General features: G+C 35.9%; 1 protein-coding gene across 1 annotated transcript in view; it reads left to right on the forward strand.

Annotated features, from left to right (window-relative positions):
• Window positions 1–21,757, forward strand: part of LOC150084459 (cell adhesion molecule Dscam1-like) — a 643,445-nt gene that overhangs the window by 384,202 nt on the left and 237,486 nt on the right. Inside the window, exons 4-5 of the mRNA XM_090376243.1 lie at window positions 8,533–8,682; window positions 13,065–13,358. Coding sequence (XP_090232369.1) covers window positions 8,533–8,682; window positions 13,065–13,358 — 444 coding nt within the window. The remainder of the gene's footprint in view (window positions 1–8,532; window positions 8,683–13,064; window positions 13,359–21,757) is intronic.

Below are 21,757 nucleotides of genomic sequence, written 5' to 3' on the forward strand. Positions count from 1 at the left end.
AGAAGACGCATCATCAGGGACCAGCTTTCGTCTTCAACCGAGTGACTGTCATCGTCTTTTCATGTGTCTTCATTTCACATGTTAATATTAATTTTATATGTAAAATATGTAATTATACGTTTTATGTCCTAATATATGTTTTAAGTAATTTTTCCTGTATAAGTTGTTTAATGTTAAACCCCTAGCATTGTCGCTGTTGAGGGTATTATTGCATCAGGCAATCACGTAACCAATCACTGCCTGCAATAAAGATATATAATAACTAAGAAGAAATGAAATTTCAAGGGAAAAAATCTGGCTAGGAGAGTTATATAAACATGTGTCTAATTTGAGAGCTCACCTGGTGCAACAATAATTGTGGGAAAATTTGTTTTGTAACGAAAGATACAGTTATAAAAACTAAGATAAAATGTAATTTTATTAAGTTTGTTGCAAAGTACGTATTCAGCTGGTCACATGAAATTTATTTCAGTTAAACTCAGTGATAGTGTCATTGAAAGAAGGTATGCCTTTCTTATAATTGAATGATCATGAAATTATAATAGTTTTAGGTACTGAGTTAGACTGGCTTAAAGTATGCATTGAGTGTTGTAAAAAAGGTAACCAAAAACTGATGAATTTAGATAATCGTTTTCGTAAAAAAAATTAGGAAAATAGTTTACATCCATTTGTATTTGATCAGAAAATAATTTAAATGCAAAACATTTATTTCTTGCCTTACCTCTCCTCTGTAGGTACTAGTTCCGTTGCAGGACTGCACCTAAGTAAATATTAGCCTGCATTAACCCACGTACCATCATGTGTCCAAACAGTTAAACTGGTTTCAGTGTATGTTCATTTTTCTCCATCATTCCCATCAAAATCATAACTCGTATTTGAAAATAATATAAACTGCATCCTACGAGACCCCCCCCCCCCCCAAGTATTAGCGGTCCCCAACTGAAGTTTATATTTTATTCCATGAATAATGAAAATTGAAGTTTCCATACAACAGCAGTAGTACTTGTTCTGCACTGATTATTTTAAAGTTACCTCCTCCCATATTTAACTCAACTGACCGGTATTGAGCATTGAAGCGTCTAACAGCAACATTACCTCTTTCTCTTGTTCCCTTTACCTCCTCTGTCTCCAGAGAAATGAGTAATATTTCATGGAACATTGTAGAAGTAGTGTAATCGGGGGATTCAAAAGTCGTGTATTTGAATTTAACGTGTTTATTTCTCAAGTTTCGGTTCCTGAAAGCTATAAGCAACACTAAACGATATATAATGTCCCCTTATGCTTCTTTAAGAGTGTCTTCAGTTTATTTGCTCAGCGGTCGTAAAACGGCTCTACTAAGTTATGCACGAATAATAGCCGTAAATTATCTTTGCAAAATAAGAAATATAAAGCTACCTCTGGGTTTTGTTTTGAGTTATTTGTGATCCCAGTTTGCATGATTCTGAGATATACAAGTGGGAGTTGGGTTTGGCCTGTATATATTCTGCGACGTGCAGAATACATACTGGTTAGCGTAAAATAAATTGAACACGTGTGGAAAAGCAACCTGTTTCCATGTATTTTTATTTTTGCGTGTATATGGTTTAAAAGTATAGCTGATATGACACTTAGGATTCTTGTGCATATTTGTTTTCTTGTTCATTTTTTACCGCCAAAAATGAAATATTTAATTTGTTAACCAAAAGCATTTAAGTTCAGTAAACATTTCATAGCAGATGGGATTAATCTTATAAAAACAAGTCGGTACCGTTGCACAAGGCACTGAAACGTTCATCCGAACATATTGCGACCTTTGAAAACATTTCAAAGTTTATGTACAATAATCGGTTAAATAAGTGCGTGAACTTATGTCTGAACTAAAATTCATCCTCAACTAAGTGAATCATTACCAGTCAGTTCCTTTCATAAGTTTTTCTCACTTATTTAAATGACATAAATATTTGTAAATATGTTTATAAATTAATAAGTTACACTAATTACTTTTTATTATATTCACTTCGTTTAATTCTAGTTTATCTGAAAATTTTAAATATGTCTGCATAGATTTTTTTTTACCTTTACTTAAAAATTCTTGATAATTTCTTAATTATAAAATTGTTCTTCAACCAGTGTAACGCCAAATAGAAATTCGAAACATTCTCTAATTGCTTTTGTTTTTTGATTGAAGGCCTTTATATATTCTTTTACACATTAAAATGTTATTATAGGTACGTATTATTTTTAATAATGTAAATGACGCACTTTGTAAGTGGCTAGTTACCTGTAAAGTGCTAAACGAAATAAACACTATATGGCTTAAGTTTTTTTTTTTTTCCTGGGTAATTTAAGTTTACCATGGCTCACAGAAGGAGTCAACCATGGAATAAATTTTGCTACTATTTAAAATTAACATTTCTGTAATCTACTTTGCAGAAAGCTGAAAGCAGAGGTTTGACTCTTCGGTAGAATTCGAATGGCTGTTGAAATCTGAAGGATTTCAAACGGGATGTTTAATGAAATATTCAGTTTTCTTAAGACATCGGGGTATTTTAGGTCTTCAGTCCCATATCTGCAGGCTTAATTCTCGTTCCAAAATTACGAGTAATTTCTGTTGAGAGGCATTAGCCGCAGCGATTTATGATAACTATCTTTTTTATGCAATTTTGGTTCAGTTTGAAGAAGAATAAATAATTACGTTATAATGTAAAACAATAAAAACAAACCTTGATATTTACTTGAGTTCATTTTTCGATCTTTCTAAGATATGCATCCTTGTCAACATTTTTTTTTTTTTAAAACAGGTACTGCAGAGCTGTTCTTAGAACAGTTATTTGGCGAAATAATCTGTGCGACCTTATTTAGACCATCTTAATTTTTTTCCATCATTTTAAGAATATATCCATCTTCATTTTTTTCGATGGATATTCATAATAAATTACATTATTGGGTAAACGCAAAGAATAAGAGAGATATTCCTTCACTCATTCATTTTTGCCTTCTTCGCACCTATTTCCAAGTACACGTGGCTCTGCTATGGCATAAAATGGACTGGCATAAAATAATGCGAAATAATTTGCTATTTTGAATAGTTCAGAGTAATGCAGTTGTCACTGCTTTAAACCAGTTTTACCATTTATAAATTCTGGTTTCTAATACCGTTGGAGTTGAGCTGAGCTAGTGTATCTCAATGGCTTCTTGGATTTTTGACAGAAAACTCATTTTCATATAGCAGTTACGAAAACCAACTTAAAAACTCAAATTAACATAAAATGTAAGCAAAATAATAATAAAATAATGAAGTGTAATCAAAGAGAAGAAAGGTAGAAATGTATCTAACTTTATCTAACCTTTGGGTCTTGAATTAATCATAGGGAACAAACTTCTGGAACAGTTTTGAAACCGAATTATGCAGAGTGTTGCAGTTTGAGAAAAAAAATGCTACTTCATAAAATATCAAATTCTGTCAGCTTTGAAAACTTCTAGATCACAGCCCACACCAGAAAGAATCTATATGTTTTAATGGATATATCTTTTCTGAATGCCATATACATAACTATAAGTTAAATATTTCTTTAGATACAAAAAAATAAAATGATGTTTCATCACAAAACTTTCAAAGATGTGGTGAAGAAAGATATTCATCAAAAAACTGTTCGGTAAGAATTTTCATGAAATCAATATTAGTGAAATTTGTTAAAGGCCTGCGATTCTCAATAGCATTAATTATTCAGCCTAATAGTAAATGTTCATGTAGTTATATAAAAAGGGCTATTTTGAAAACTCAGGCTGTGATGGCAGTCCATACTATGCACACTGAAGGCATTCACAGCACTAGCCAAACAAGTTTTCTTCCAATTAATGGATGAACAATTCCTCATCAATCAGCTACCAGCATGATTTAAGAGCCAACGCCTTTTATTCTCAGTGGAACAGGACTCCACCCGATTTTGTTCTTCGAATTGGTTTTAGCCAGAATGTGTTGGCTTATTATTGCATAGAGAGCATTACCATTCTTAGTGTATATGACCCTCATTCACTATGGGAAGTGGCAACATAAAGAATATAAACAGTGGTCTACCTAGGAATAAATTTTAAAAGAGAATTTGACGTGAGCGAGAGTGTAGCTAGCAGCTATTTTTCTCTTTGTATACGAATATTTGTAGTGCTTAAAAATAATCACGAATTAATGGAATGTGTAAAAATCTATTCTGTTTGACTTTTATCCCAATAAAATGGAAAAAAAGAGAAAAACATCGCATTGCTACTTGAACATTTTTGTCTTAAATTAAGTCACACGGTTAAAAAGTTAATACAAATGCTGCGAGCAGGTTCCTTAAGACTTCGGAATTATTAATTATATCAGTGCCGCAGAATTTTTTTTCATATCGCATTGAAAATTATCGCAAAAACATCAGATGAACTCTGATTAAGGAACTGTTTTTTTTTTTTAATTAACGATTAAAATTATCTTGTCATATCTGAATTCTGTCATATTTTAATCGTAAAATAAAGAATTTCTAAGAAGTTACAGTTCGAGTGGTTTCGATTTCCTCATTTTGCATGCCTGAATATATATGTGTATTAAATCTACCAAAATTATTCTGCAGTTTCGCAAATTTTGTTCATTTCTTCTTCAGTGCAATTGCCAAATCCACATAACAGGACTCATTGGCCGCACCTTGATCCAGCGTTCCAGTTCATCCCGAAGGTCAGATTCAACTCTGGAACTTCGGTTATTCGACTTCATTCTTCTCAAACCAGGTTTTATACTGCTCGCTTTACGGAATGAAATACCAGGGATCTATTTGCATAATACTGCCAGATTGAACACGACGGAATTTTCAAAATGTTAGTTATTCAGCATTTATGGTTTTGGAACTACAACTAACGGACCGATCCTAACTACAAGAAGCAGCTCCACCCTAGGACTACTGTGGGTACAGTAGATTAGGATAGATCAGTGTGTGGTCATTCATTTTTCTTACCCACGTTAGACTCTCTGAACTGAAGACTACATAATGCAATCGTCTCCCCACAAGTCTTGGTTCCATGGTACAAGAAAGATGTGCTACGCACGACTGCTAACGATCTCTGGAATTGGTTAATATCATTTAGGGCTTATGAGCAGCAGCAGCTCAACCATGAAAAACCACATGATGCAGCTTCCTGTGATATGCGAACCCACCTACAGACATTTTCTGGATATCAGGAGTTCCAACTTAATGGAGCTTCAAAAACGTGGGTTCATGTAGTTTTATTTATTTTTTGTATTTATTATTTATTTTTTTTATTTTTGGCTTAGCCGACCCGACTATTCGTACAAACTACATCGTCCACGTTCTTTCCTTATTCCACAAGATAAACCGGGATACGGGATGAGGTTTAAACATGTAGTTGTAGCGCACAGTGACAAATGGATTGTAACAACAAATAAAACCCTATGGATTAAATTTCTAATATGGCATCCGGCGAATAAGCTGCTTGAAACTCCGTCAGGGAGTTATTAGTGTAGGGTGGGTGGGTGTGTTTAACTTATGTTAATATTTAATATAATTCAATGATAGTATATATATATATATATTCACGCTGTACGTATTAATTTTGTCCGAATAATGTTCTATGTGGTCAAAGGCTTTGTGTAGTATTTTGTTAATTATACAATATATGTAAGTAATTAATGTTACTTACATATATGGTATAATATGATGTATATGAATGTAACATAAGTTAATTACAAATATTAATGTCTGAAGTATATCCTTAATCTTTTCAAATGGCAAGTGTGTATATAAGAGTACACACAATGGTATTTAAGCTAAAGAAAAACACAAACTCGGGTGTGTTTCTAAATAGACCTAAAAACAAAACGAAATATTTATCATTAGATGGATGCCAAGAGAATCAGTTTTCGATAATTAGTTAAAATTAACACCTAGATCAGTGAAATAAAATAAATTCCTCTTTCATTAATATGTCTGCTTTTTAATGAAAAAGAAATCTCTCTCTCTCTCTCTCTCTCTCCCCCCGACTATGTACAAATAAAAGAAAAAAAGTCTCGTAAAACTTGCTACAACATTCAAAAATGACGCAACCAATTAATAACAGCGTACTCTTGGGTACTCTATAGTTTCCATTACCGATTTCAAGATAGCCATCGTTGTGAAATTGTCAAAAAGACACTGTCTGGTTAATATTTTGACGTGGAGATCAACAGAAGGAATGAAGACAGAAAAATGTGAATCATGACATTATAAACAGAATGCAGAATACGTTTCAGAACGAGGTTTCTCTCTCTGTTTATTTTGCTCTCAGCTTACTTATTATTATTGACTCGCTAAAAACCTGAAATGCATTGTCACGCATATATCCGACCTCGCCTGCATAACGCCTATCCTTTGGAGTAGCACAACGGTGACGGACACGTTACTAACTGACGAAATACATGTTAACTTCAGAATCTTAGTCGCCTGGAGAAAAATAAACTCCGAAATCTTAAACTGGTACAATGGAATTATTTTTTTTGCTTTTAACGAAGTAACCCTTATTTGTTTAAGCATTTTCCTTTTATTTATGCCTACGTATTAAGGATTTATGCAGAACCTTTATTTTTTTACTTGTATTGTTCCAACGCTAACGAAAATCAGGTATTTTGAGTAATCGTCAATTTAGGCGGATAAAGAGGCTTCAAATCCATTGGAACGAAGCATAGAAGCGAAAACTCATTAAGTGCTACTGAAAACTGCCTCTTAAAATAACCTATACAGTGTTATAACAGAAAAGCCGTACGCTCGTAGCTTGGGCATAAGTGACATGCCTTTAGCGAATATTCAGGCGTATGGATATCAGCAGTAGTGCCAAATATGGAAATGCGTTTGGTCCTTTCGGGTAGTCACCGGACAGGGCCGAACACATTGAGTGAGATCTGGGAGGGACATTGTGATCATTCCTATTTCATCACGTGCCGTCCAGGTGCATGAGACGAGTACCGGAGAGTCTTGAAATCTCAGGTTTATGTAAACTCTGGAGAACTTTCTCCCTTTAAAAACTGGGTCCTGGGAGACCCAAAAAAGGAGTGGAGGGGAAGGAGTGGGTAAAGAGGTGTCGGAGCAGTTTTTGACCATAGTGCGCGAAACATGTCGTGACAGTATTTCTTTGTGGTATAATGCCTGTGTCATTGTCGAGGTGAAGACTACCCCCCCCCACAATTCCTCCGGATGAAGTTGCCCATGAAAGGACAGCAAAGAAGTGAAGAGCAGGATGGGGTGAATGAGAATCCCTTTTCATAAGACTGAAAGGATTGTGAGGAAATGATAACTGAACAGATATGGCTAATGAATTGATATTTCCAATAACGCGTTTTCTATGTACGAAGGTGAAGCAATAGCAATGGCTACTTATAATGTGAAATTACTACAATATGGGTTCAAGCGAGTGACCACTATAACTAATTACTATGTTGTCTTATTCTCATAAATATCATATGTTATATTAGAATGCTCATTTATTTAATCTGTTAAATCTTCTTGGATGGAAAGTGTGATGTTTGGTTGTCTATTAATCTGTTGTAACAAATGTTTTGTTTGAAATAATTGTCTCTCTGCTAACTCTTCGTTTACACCAGAGTAAAACCAGTTGTAGAATCAAAGGTTTTTGTGGCGTTAGAGATTTAAGCTAATTTGCATAACCGAAGTCTCTAATATAAACACAACGCTAATCCAAATCGCGATATTTTAAAAAGGGGTGGGTGATCCCCCCACCCCTTTTTAAAATATTCAAGATATACGAAATTATTGCCCTATTTTACCACTAGATGGATACATTAAGCTAGACGAAAGTTTAGAACATATGAGAGGGTCGATGGTGCCTAAACGAACCATAAGTACGCTGATAGTGAAAAATATTAGGAGCACTTGAACTCCCTCTCTTCATATAGTAACGTATAGACCCCAGAGAAACCAGTAACACTGCCGTGAAGAAAACCCCCCGGTAACAAAACTGATCCTCTCCAATTTTTTCGTTAAAAATTAAATAGAAATTCTGTCCACTAAAAGCTTTTTTGTGTAAAAAAAAAAAAAAAAAAAAAAACACAAAATTAACCAAAGAAAGCACCCAAAATACAGACACGATACACTGATAACGTACCGTGGATGAGTGATGAAGCTACCGTAAAAATATATTTTACGGTAACTGAGACAGCGAGGCACTTCACAATGGTCGAATAATACCTCATACTAAATGTCTGTTTAAATGCATTTACTAAATTTATAAATAAAGGAATTTTACATTATTTTTTAAATAGCTACGAGTGGATATATCGTACCAATTCGAAAAATAAAAACTCAAAAATCTTTTAATGCACTAAAATATTTGAGTGGAAAATCGTTGGAAGATTGAAAATATTATTTTTGAAAATAATTTTAAAACGGAAGACTGAAAATAATTTTTTTTTTTTCAAAAAAGTATTTGAAAAAATATTTTTCAAAATAATTTATAACTGAATATTGTCTGTTGAAACATCTCTATTTATTTTATTTATTATTTTTTTTTGTACAGGTGATAGGTACAGCATATTTCCTTCCGGCGAACTTCATATTCGAAAAGCAGGACAGAGCGACGGAGGAAAAAGGTACCAGTGTCAAACGAGACATAGACTTACAGGAGAAACAGTAGTCAGTGCCACGTCAGGGAGACTGATTTTAACGGGTAATTTTTTTGAGAAATTTCATCTCTTTTAAAACAGTTTACGCATTTATCCCATCTGTGCACCATATTTTTTTGTAATTCTGCTCTTCACTTCATTCGGTTACCACTGTTTGACTTCGTCCACGTGGTATTGTCGGTATAGATCATTTTTTGAGGTCTCTATAATCCCCGAAGTTTAAAACCCGCTGATAACACAGCAACAGAAAATCTACCGGTCAACTGTGGTGGAAATGTAATTGTGGCTAGTGTGAGTATTGTATGAGGATGTACGAGAAGTTAGCGTAGTTTAGTCTTTCAAAAACTCGGCAATCTCTTAGGGGTAAGTTATGTTCGTCAAGGTAGGATAACCGTGATGAATCAAATTTCCCTCATTCATTCTGCCTTGACGAAAATTAACAAGGGGAATTGGGCAAATGTAGGTTGCATTGACTTAAGAGGAACACAAGGTGGTTAATCTTAATTTATTAAGAGCTGATTTGAAAATATATGGCAGGAGTGTTCAATAATTAGAATAGCTGAGAGACTACATTACTCACAGGCTATATATAAAATTTTCTGCATCGGTACACCTCTAGAGAATGTTTCCTTAAATGGAGTATCTAAAGGCTCGTCTTGAGAAGGTCTTTTATTGAACGAATTTTGGTAATGGTTTCATTTGGATGCTATTTCCTTGGGTAATATATTGGGTGAACCTATGCAAATGATATTAATTTCTTTGTAACTTGGGGCAATCAAATTGAGTTTTGATTGTTGACTGCATTAACTAACAGAATTCTTTAAATATATTTAGTTCATGGGTTTCTGATAATAACTTCGTAATTCATATCAGTAAATGTAAGATCCTTCAAGGATTCATGAAAAATATGCAGTGTACGATTATAAAATGGATAATGGAACCATGTAAACAAGGAGCTTAATGCAGGGTTCAGGTGTAACCTTCGAATACAACTGTCCATTTAACACAAAAATAAGAATAATAAAGCTTATTGGAAACTTGGATTTATTAAATGATTTGCAGGTGCGTTTCTCTTCACAATTTTAAATTTTCAGTTAATAAATGCTTTATACACATCACTCTTTCTGCTACACTCAATATTCGTGTTCTTTATGATTACCTATTTAAATACATTTTCAGACATGCTAGCATAGAGCATTACAGTACCACTTTGTATCAAGCTTATTTGCACAAATATAATAGGAAACTGCTAGTTAATCGAAAGGAGACTCGAAATTTAATATACAAAGTACTGCCGTCTTTCCTTATGCTTCTTTGTTCTGTCTGATTTTTAAGTGTTATTTAGAAACACTACAAATCAAAACACATTTAAATTATGTTGTGAGTAATCCTATTTTAAGGATTCTAGTTGATCATTATGACCCTTTTATTTCGATACTCATGAGTTAAACGTACGGAACAATTTCGACATAGTCTATTTGGATTTTAGCAAGGCATTTACCACGGTTCTTGCTGAGAGGTCATTGTATAAGCTGGAACATGTTAGATTGTAGGGTGGCTGCAGAACAGATGGCTCTGATTAATGGATATTCTTAAGATTGGTTTGATGTCAGAAGTGAGGTCTCCAAGGATCGATTTTTGACAACTATTGTTTCTGATTTTCATTAATGACATCGGTGAAGGAATAAACGGGGTGATTCCAAAATTTGCAGACTACGTAAAAATTTGCAGACTGGTTAATGATCAGTGCCAAGCAGCGCTCCTTCTGAATGAGTTAAACAGGTTTCAAGCATGTTCAGAAAGATAGCAGCTATATTTTAATGCAGCAAAATTTTACACTTGTGAAATATTAACCCCAGAAAAGATTATACACTTTGTGGGGTCAAATTAAAAACGGTAGAAGAAGAAAGGGATCTGGGAGTTACGATACGGACAGATATGAAGTTTTCTTATCAGTGTAAACATGCAGCCAGGAAGGAGAATGGATATCTGTTATTCCGGAGTCCCTAGCGATGCATTTCCTGTAGTTTTTAGTGTTGATTTGCATTTCGGCTGCTCTGGGTTTTAACTCCTGTTCTTGCTGTTCCTCCTCCAGTTCTGGTTTTGTTATGTCCATATTGGTTATTGTTTGTAGTTGGTCACTCACATCCTGCTTGATTTTTCCCAAAATTGGGGCAGCTATCAAGTTCTTGACAATAGGCCTTCTCTGGTCTGCTTTTCGCTATTCGGCGACCTGAACAGTCGGAATCGTTCCATCCACTCGGTGTATAGTTTCGCTTCCTCCATTGTGATGTCTTTCTCTATCTTCGTTACTTCGTAATATGCGCGCATGATCAACGTATTCATTTCGCTGCTCCACTTCATGCGTTGGCTGCTTCTTCCCACCTGGGTGCTCATTAGCGCAGCTGAGGAGGAAGCACTTCCAGTATGTTGGGCTGAATGGGCTGGCCCTTCAATCGTGTTAGCCATACAGGAAACAGTGCGGCTTGCTCCACGGTTTCCGAAAGAGTCTATCTCCAACTTTTCGAACCGACCCCTCTGGCTAAGGCCTGAACACAAGTGACTTTATCCTGCGGCATACTCGATGCAGTATATTAATATTTCTACTTATCTCCATCCAGCTATGCAGGTTGACCTGTTTTAGTTTTGGCTTTTGCATCCAGTGCTGTGGGGTAGTTATGAGAGCAACACCAGATGGCGCCACGCTCTGCCTCAGCTGCCACTTCTACCTTGGGGAAGCACGTCCACTGAAGCAACTTTCGCGATCTCCCCACTCCTCAGAGGTATGATTCGAATCCAGCTCCATGATATTGATAGTCTGGTGTCGTAACCATTGGGCTAATCGTGCCGTTATTGGAGAAGTGATTATTATTAGAAGAAGAACTCTTTATTGAATAAAAAAGGCACACGCCATACACAATATCCTTCACGGCTACAAGCCAGGGGTTTACAGGAGAGGCAATAATATTTTCATAATTCTCATTATATCCCCTTCGTAAATATGCAACCATGGCGACACGTAATTTCATTTTAGAGAATGGAAATCTTTTCTTTTCTCTTGACTGTCGTCCTCGTGAATACCGCAATTTCAAAACCTTCCCAGAATAAAGATTTTTAGAAATGTTTTTTACAACTATTTTTTCTTAGAATTTTGCTTATGAAATGTTGCTTAATTTAATGGTTGGGGTAATTTACTGCATCCACTATGAATACAGCCTTGGGAAATTTTATATTCTTACAATTAGTTTTAAATTTTTTGGTAGTTAGTTTCAGGCTGCAGACTCCAGTAATGACTCAGATCAACTGCTCTGATTAATCGCTTTAAAAAAAATAACCAACAATAGGCAACTTGGAGAAATTGAGCCATTCTTTGCACTTCGTTTTTTTGTCTCTGTCCGGTAAAGACCTTTCGTTTAGATCCTGTACTCTCTTAAAAGCAAAGTAGTAAAAAAAAAAAGTAATTAAGTTTATTATTGAAGAAACTGTTCTTTAGGAAGTTATTTAAGCGGATTTGTTATGCAACTTTGGTGTTATGCAGTCGGGCATTCTCTCAGATTTAAACAAAGGTGTGTGTGTGTGTTCTCTTTTCATATTTATTTAAACTAATTTGTTTCCTAGCCTTAATTACCAAAGAACTTAAGGCCTTAAGGCGTCAGTATATTTAGTATTTTTGTAGTGTAAGTACGATAAAAAAAACAGTATGTATATTGCGAAATATTACCACATTAATCCGATCCTTGTCATATCTTGTACAGAGTATTTGTCAATATTTGCGATGGCACGGCATCCCAATCTTCATATAACCTTACATATTTTGTCAGTTGGCTAAAATTTTCCTTTTGACTTTACTGTAAGATCATGTGCGGATTACTATAGACAAAGTGCCCTTTTTCACTTCTGCCAGCAAATATTTGGGATCGGAAGGACCGATAAACCACCTCACACGTCTGTTGAGGGGTTAAAAGACGTGACGATACGTGAAATACTTGGTGATATTTTTGAGAAGTAAGGAGTCGAAGCCCCTTGCACATATTAACTTCATAGGTAAAAAAACAATGTTATTTTAGTTAGGAACACTTTTGATGTATTAATTTAATTTGCGTATTTTCATTGTAATAATTGGCGCACTATGGCCATAGTTGCCGATGCGCCTAAGAAATCCCCAAACAAACAAACAAACAAACAACAACAATCATTGTAATATATTATGGCTGAAGTCAAAAATAATGAAGTTAACAATTAATTACATTGTAGGACAGTATTAGCAGCCTTTATCCTGGAGGTATATTTAATCAGAACTAATCGCATTGCTTAAAATAGAAATTAATTAGCTAAATATTAATAATGGAACAAAATTTCTATTTGAAATAAAACTGCAGTGAATGATTATTTTGTTTCAGTGCCTACTTCTGTTTTTTTTTTCCAGACCATTTTCGAAACGTTCCTCCAAGGATAACAGACAGCAAACGCCACGTGAAGGTAGCGCAAGGAGAAATAATCGAAATCCCATGCGCTGCACAAGGTTATCCTATACCGTCATATCGATGGTATCGCAAAGATGGCGGAAGGCTGTCCGCTGTACTTATAAGTCAAAGGATAATGCAACTTGACGGAACTCTAATCATTCAAGAGGCAACAGTGGAAGACAGTGGTCAATATGTCTGCATGGTGAACAACAGTGCCGGATCGAATACCGCTGAAACGGAAATCCTCGTCAGCGGTGAGTTTCGCGTTTGATATTTCTGGGAGCATTAATAATTAATATATTGCATAATAATCCTTTTAATTCTCACCGGGTATTTATTTGGATCACTTGGTCGGCTCTCTGGCCAGGATAATCTCTTAATCAGCAATGGATAAGAACATTCCCGTTTAGTGGTTTCAGTGTTGTGCCTCTGTATATCTGAGAATTTTGGAGTCGCTAGAAGTTACCACTCCTTTCATTTCTATAATATTCTACCATGTCTTTTTTCTGTGAATTTTTTTTATAACTCATAGAACTTGCATTTGAAAATCCATATTATAAATGTGAGGCTAATTATTATACTTTAAAATATTTTGAATCACGACTTTAAATTCGTGAATAAATGTTTTTGCTGATTTTTCTTCGTTTGAGATAATCTCTCAAGTCGAACGTCATCGAACTGGATCTTGAAAAGAATGTTTCTTAGCAGTATTACCTTTTAAGATCCTTGCCTTCAGATATTGTTACTTTACATATTCATTACTTCCTTTTCGTTTCTCTTTTTCTTCTTCATCTCAGATCTCTCACACTTTCTGGTTCCGAACTCTAAATCTAACTCTAAAACTCTCCACGTCCTCACCTCCTCTCTGCTTCACTACTTTTTTTTCTCTTTTTTTTTTCTTCGTTTTACTTCCAAGATTTCCTAACACTGAACTAGAACTCAAAAACAACTCTAACTGGAACCAGCAACCCATGACGCTCACTCCTCGAACTCTCTTTCGAACCCTTTTCCATTCGGAGTTTGGAACGAATGGAAAAGAACTCCCAACCAATCCCAATACTATACTTAGTCTCTCACTCTTTCCTATTTTCTAAATAAAAAAAAACTTACCACAACTCTCTCCCTCGTGAACAAACGAAAGTCCTCTCTTGTAATTTTCTTATTTACCTGTTTATTTATCACCTCTGTCTTACCACTCTTTGTGTGCCGAGCGCCTCCAAAATAATTATTTTCGTATTTTCACATTCCGGTTACAATCTAATCTCGCCCCTTACTTAAATCGCTACCTCTGGCTCTGTTTTTTGGATGCGAACGCCAGACTGCCCGTCAGTACTTCCTGTGCTGCTCATATCAAACGTTTCTTTAGAATTCGGTCCTATTGTTTATGCTCCCAGCAACCCTTTTTCGTTCGTTCTCAAATGGCCACTCTTTCCCTAGTATGGGCCAGTGTTTTCGCTTACTTTCTGTTCATCCTCTCGGTATTACTTGTCTCGATTTAACTGCTATTTAATTCACACATCTATAACCTCCCTATTTCTAAATCCAGTATTTTCAAACCATAATATTTTGCATATTCAAACTTAATATTCCAGCCTTAACATTTACTATGTTTGATCTGTAATATTTTCCATATTGAAACTTAATACTGAGACTTCGTTAACTCTCAATTTTTTCTGTGCCTTCATTCATTTAATTCAATAAAAAATATTTTCATTATATTTGTAAGATTATTTTACAGTTTCTTTGGGATAGACTACAACTTTTCCAATCGCAAATATTTTAAACTTGGCTATATGTACTATACAGAAATAGCAGTTGTAGTGATGGTTTGTGGGCCATCTCCATGTTCGAGGTTTAGCAAAAGGCACATATTATGACCACTACGAAGCCATTTCTCTAATGTTACCCTGTAATTACCAGAACAGAAATGAGGTGTTTACAACTTCACTTTTTTTACCAATAGTCATACCAAAATAGGATTCCTAGGCAAAGCAAAACTTGGTGCCACCAACGATGTTATGTTTTCGATGTATATAATATCGACAAGCAGCAGAACGAGTCTGGAGCTAACTTAACTCTTGCTTGGCATCATAGCGAACTGAAAAACAAACTTGCACGAATATTACAAGAACAGAAATGAGACGCTTAAATTAAAATAATCCAAACTATAGCTTAGAAAACTTAAGTATCTTTAATAAGGATGCCCATTTGCTGCCCTTAACTAATCTCATCGTCTTTGTACCATTGTCAACAGGTCGACATCTTTCCTAATTTTATTTACTAACATGGCTTATAAAATCTGCAGTAGTAAAGAACTCAGTGACGTGATTATGCTATTAAGAAAGGTATTGAGTAGAATTGAATGTTGCCTGTTAGTCAACGCCAGACGTGCCGGTATGAGTATCTCGGAAATTGCAACCTTGCTGGGATGTTCACGAACGTCCGTGTCTCGGGTTTATCGAGATGGGTTCAATAACCAAATAGCATCCAGTTAACGGCGACCCTGTGGTTAGAAACAACTCTTTGTTTAGAGATGAGCTTTAATAAGGGATTTTTAGGTGGGGAAGTGCTTTTCAAAGCTAAAAGAGCACTCTGCCAATCAGTATATATTATACTTTTATTTATTGACAGTAACGAGATGTTTTCCAGGGCAAGCTTAATCGCATGGAGCTCCAGTATTGTAGCTGCTGCATTCGGTTGGAAGTGAAATAGAAACAGTTGTATTAGGGAAGACAGCAGCTACGCCCACTCGATGTCAGACTTTGAACCATCAGTATAGACCTTTGTAAAGTGGGGGTACTTTTGTGAGTGAGCAATATGTAGTTGTTAGATGTTAATATTTGCTATAGAACCTTTACCCCATTGCTCAAAGTATCCATCAGAAGAAAGTATAAAGTTAGTCCACGGGGGATCCTGATCTTTTGATTCTGTGAGAGTATTATCAAGCTGAATGTTCCAGCTTTCTGTTAGATTCTGCAGCCTGATTCCAGTAGGCTCAATTGTACTAGGTTTATTGGCATAATGTATTTTTCATTGAGGATTATCCAACAGTGACCAAACAGGATGAGTAGGTAGGCTTTTAATTTTAGCCGAGTAATTCATCAGTAACACCTTTCTTCTGATGTTAAGTGGAGGTTCGTGAGCCTCAACATAAAGATTTTGAACTGGTGATGTTCTATATGCTCCTAGGGCTATCCTAAGAGAAGAGTGTTGGGTGGGAGCAAGACGGGCTAAGGTGCTCTCCCTAGCTGAGTCATAAATAGGTGCTCCGTAGTCTAGCCGAGATCTAATTAAAGATTTATATAAGTGGAGCAGGGTATAACGATCGGTACCCCAAGATTTACTGGAGATGATCCGGAATATATTCATTTTCTTTGTGCCAGTGGTTCTTAGATACTTGATGTGCTCCTGGAAGTTTAACTTCTTATCAAAAATTAGATCTAGGAGGCGAATACTGTTCACAATTGCTAGAGAATGATAGGCCAAGTGCAACTCAGGTTTAGGATGCATTCTGCGCTTGGCTGTAGATTTGTGACTTGACAGTTTGTATCCATTTTGCCCCATCCATAATTCAATGTAATTAATGGATATTTGTAGATGCCTCTCAATATAGTTCACATTCTGGGAATGGCAGGATATGGTAAGATCATCTGCATAGAGATACGAGTCAACGGTGTTTGGAATGCTGTTTGTGATGTTGTTTATTCGTATTTCAAACAGGGTGGCACTAAGAACAGAACCTTGTGGGACTCCTTGAATGTATATTTGAGATAAAACCTGCAGGTACCTCACTTGGAAATATCTGTACCGAAGGAAGCTTTGAATAAAATATGGTAAATGTCCTCTCATATGAATAGAATGGAGATCTCTTAAGATACCGTAGCGCCATGTGGTATCAAAGGCCTTCTCTATATCAAGGCATATCATGACGATGTTGATTTCTGATGAATACATTTCTTATGTTGGATTCGGCTTTGGTCATGAGGTCTAGAGAAGATCTATTCTTCCGAAAGTCAAAGTGATTATTACTGATTATGTTTTGGGATTCAAGGTACCAGGTGAGTCGATGGTGAACCATTTTTTCCAAAGTCTTACTGAGGTAACTGGTTAGAGAAATTGGTCTATAGTTGTTAGGAATCGAATGGTCCTTTAGGTATGGCTATTACATAATGATTTATGCACCAACATCGAACTGTGGGGATGAAGAGATTGAAGAAATGTACACCGAAATTGAGTCTTCTAGATGAGCAGAAAACCCACTACACTATCATTATGTGGGACTTCAATGCTAAGGTTGGAAAATGACAAAATAGCGCAGAAAGGAGAACTATAGGAAATTTTGGAATTGGTGAAAGAAATGAAAGAGGCGAAAGACTTGTGGACTTTGCAGAATCTCAAGGATTGTCAGTAATGAACCCTTTTTTTTCAAGAAAGGGTGACCAGAAAGTGGACATGGAAGAGTCCAAGTGTATTAACAATTAATGAAATCGACTTCATCCTCACTAACATAAGATATATCGTGAATGACGTTACCGTCCTGAATATGGTAAATATTGGAAGTGATCACAGAATGGTAAGATGCACAATTGATATAGATGTAGGAAACGAAAGAAAAAAAACTGACTCGAGTAAATAATACAAAGGTCTTTGAGATAACAGAAGAGGAGAAAAAGCAGTATGTAGTGGAACTTAAGAACAAGTTTGAGCTTCTGCAGACTGCTCAGGAGCAAGATATCGATGAGGAATATTACAATTTTCTGAAAGTGATAAAGCTCAAGAAACCTATAGGGAAAAAGAAATCCAAAGAAGAAAAAACAGTCAAGAAACAGTTATGGTGAACCGCAGACGACAAATGAAGAGCAAGATAAACACTGACAAGTTGAAAATTGAGTATGCTGAGTTATGCAAAGCCATTAGAAAGAGACTGAGGCCACAAGAAGATTTAACACAAGAAAAGTAGAACAAGCATTAAGGGAAAACAAAGGACTTAAATCAGCAGCCATCAGCTAATACAGAAAGACAAATGATACTGAAACTGAAGAATAGCGATGGTGTACTTATAAATATCAGTGAAGGCATAATTCAAATAGCAGACGAGTATTATAGAGAATTATACAAGGAGCGAGGGAAAGATGCCAGCAGTGGAGAAGATGGATCGCAAATTAGTAACACATACAACATACCTGATATTCTTCCTGATGAGGTAGAACAGGCGTTGAAGGAAATGAAGAATCAGAAAGCCCCGGGGGAAGATGAGTTTACTGCAGAGTTGTTAAAATTGGGAGGATGAGACAAAACACTGGCAGGGCTTTTCGCAAAATGCATTAGAAAAGGTGTGACGCCTAAGGAGTGGAATAATGCAATCATAGTTTTGCTGCATAAGAAAGGAGATAAATCAGAAATTGGAGACTACAGACCAATTAGCTTGCTATCCCACATCTACAAGTTGTTCACAAGTGTCATTACTAACAGATTAGAAAGAATACTTGATGAAAATCAACCGAAAGAGCAAGCTGGCTTTAGGACAGGATTCTCAACTATGGATCACCTTCACGTAATATCACAGCTAATGGAGAAAGCAAATGAATATAAAACACCATTATGCCTGGCATTTGTGGATTATGAAAAGGCATTTGACTCCATACAGCATAAGGCAATGTTTCGGGCACTGGAAAGACAAGGCATAGATACCCCATATATTATGATTTTGAAGAAAACATATCAGAGTGCTACCTCCTTTATTAGACTACACAAAGACAGTAGCAAATTTAAAATCGAGAAAGGAGTTCGACAAGGAGACACAATATCTCTGAAGCTGTTTTCTGCTGCCCTTGAGGAAGCTTTCAGAAGATTAGACTGGTCGCAGAAAGGAGTCAATGTGAACGGAGAGTACCTAAACCATTTACGGTTTGCAGATGACATTGTGGTCATAAGCCACGATCCCAAAGAATTAGAGGAAAATCTTAATCAGTTATGCACAGTTAGTAAGGATTTTGGACTAAAGATGAATATGGCTAAAACAAAAGAAATGATGAACAAGTATGGCACCTTTGACGAAGGAGCAGTAATTGAAAAGGTGGAGTCATATACTTATCTGGGACAAGTTATTAGTTGTAATAATGATAAATGGATGGAAATCAAGAGAAGAATAAATTTTGGATGGATAGCATTTAGGAAATATAGTCACCTACTGAGGAGCAATATCCCAATTTGTCTGAAACGTAAAACACTGATGACTGTTTCTTAGAAATATCTTTCGAGAATAACGGCAAGTAAAGCTCCGGAGTTGATGGCATATACACAGTCAATTTTAATTATGATGGCCGGAGCGTGTATTGAACTAATGAGGTTAATTATGAGGTCATCGGATACAGGAGAAATTCCTTTAGATTCGAGAAGTGCCAATGTATCAGCATTGTATAAAGGTAATTCTAAGAGTGAAGTAGGCAACTACAGACATGTTAGTTTGACTTCAGTAGTATGGAAATTCTCAGGGGTAATGATTAAGAGTGGAATCCAGGAACTTTTAGAAAGAAATGGCACTCTGAAAGACACGTGTTGTTTTTTTTTTTTTACTTTAAAATCATATATAACTAACCTAGTAAATATTTTGGATGTAATTACTCATTAGCTGTATTTAGGGAACAATTTCGACATAGTTTATTTAGAAAACAGCAAAGCATATGACTCAGTCCCTTGTGAGAGGTCATCATTGGCTGTAGAATTATCAGAAAAGTGGCAGCTATGTTTTAATTCAGGAAAATGCAAGGTCTTGGGGAATGATAACCCCAAAATAAATTATACACTTGGTGGGGTGAATTAAAAATAGTACAGAAAGAAAGTGATAAGGGTAGATATGAAGTTTTCTGAGCAGTATAATCAGACGCTCCGGAAAGACCACGTGCCCTACACTTGATTTATAGAACATTATCCTGAAGAGATAGGAAGGTCACAATCCCATTGTAAAAAAAAACAATTGTAAGCCGAATTTGAAATACTCTGTCCAACTGTGCACATTTCATCTAATAAATGTATTTTTCTTCTTAAGAGATTCCAAAAACTAGCAACTCGCATGGTGAAATCAGCAAGAGGGCGATCATACGAGGAAAGACTTCGATTATGTGGGCTACAGAGCTTGCAACCAGGCACCTCATAGGAGGGATAATGATTAAAGTTTATAAGACTCGGAGAAGGGTTTTTAAAATGAATGAAGGCGGAATTTTGACTGTTATAAAGAGTTACAGACTCTTTATAACTAGGAGCCATGAATACAGATTACAGGGGAAGAGGTTTAGACTAGATTACAGTAAGTTTTCTTTTAGTCAGAGAACCGTTGATTACTGGAACAAGTTACCTCAGCAGTTACTTTACGCTGACAGTTTGAAGAAATTCAAAGGTCAACTGGACAGTAACCTACATGCAGAGGGAAATGCAGAATTTGTATTTTTTGATACTTTTTTGTCTAGTGCAGCAATGCCTATGGCTCCCTTACACTATATGACAATACTAATTCCATTAGTGAAATCAGATACTTTTGAACTGTTGTGCATTTTGATAATACTGACTGATTCGCTCTATTCAAACCAAGTGACAATCCATGAAATGGGCACACCTGATATCACCTAATGAAAAAAAGTCAAAGCTTTCCAAATCGAAAAACTTATGGCCACATTGTTTTGGGATTAAAATTCCATAATTTTATCGATTTTTTGGAAGTGGAACAACCATCAATACAGAAAGGTACAGGTTGTCCCTATAAAATCTTAATCGAGCTTTGAAAAGCAAAAAACCTGAACTGAATCGGCAGGGCATCAAGTTTCATCAGGATAACGCCGCACACAGCACAAATGACTGTCAAATATCGCCCAGCTGGAGTGGAGTATGACACCTCACCCAACATATAGTACTGACCCCATCCCATCAGATTGTGTTTTTTTTTTTTTTTTTGTTTGGTAGACTGAAGGCATACCTGCGTGTTAAGATGTTTGAGAGTGTTGCAGAACTAATTTCTGACATTAAAAAGTCAGCCTCCTGATTTATACCAAAGTGCAGTCGCTGCCTGGAAAAAGAACGCTGGAGACAATGCTGTGAGTGTGGTGGTTCTTATACTGAGTGATATTTTCACAAAGCTGACAGATGATATTTTATTTTAGTGAAGTATGGGTACTATATCTCAGATAATAAAGATGTTTACTTTATACTGTAATTCGTTACTTATTGACCCGCCCTTTTCGGTTTTTCCCGCTTAATATACAGTGAGCATCCACTGTATTAGATATACCTTCCTAATAACGAATAAGTTCACCCCCATTAACCTTCAAAGTAGCCTGATTCATCGTGGTATGGACTGAACGAGTTGTTGAAATCATTCCAAGTTGTCTGAATTGCTTCTCACACTACTTGAAAAATTAAATGGTGGTGCATCTCTACTCCAATGAGCATGTTCTACTAACCTCATCTCTCACGTTGCTTGACTGGATTGAAATCTAATGACTCCGAAGGCCACCGCAATATACTCTGAATTGACTCATGTTTTTGAACCAGTTTTACACAATTCTTCATTTACTATATGTAGGATTATCTTGTTGAAAGTATCTATTCGTAGATAGATTGTAGGTATGAAGGAATGTGCTTGGTTGGAGACAGGTTACAG

This window comes from Mastigoproctus giganteus, chromosome 6, assembly GCF_048544385.1.
Source record: "Mastigoproctus giganteus isolate SK-2022 chromosome 6, ASM4854438v1, whole genome shotgun sequence".
Classification (NCBI taxonomy): domain Eukaryota; kingdom Metazoa; phylum Arthropoda; class Arachnida; order Uropygi; family Thelyphonidae; genus Mastigoproctus; species Mastigoproctus giganteus.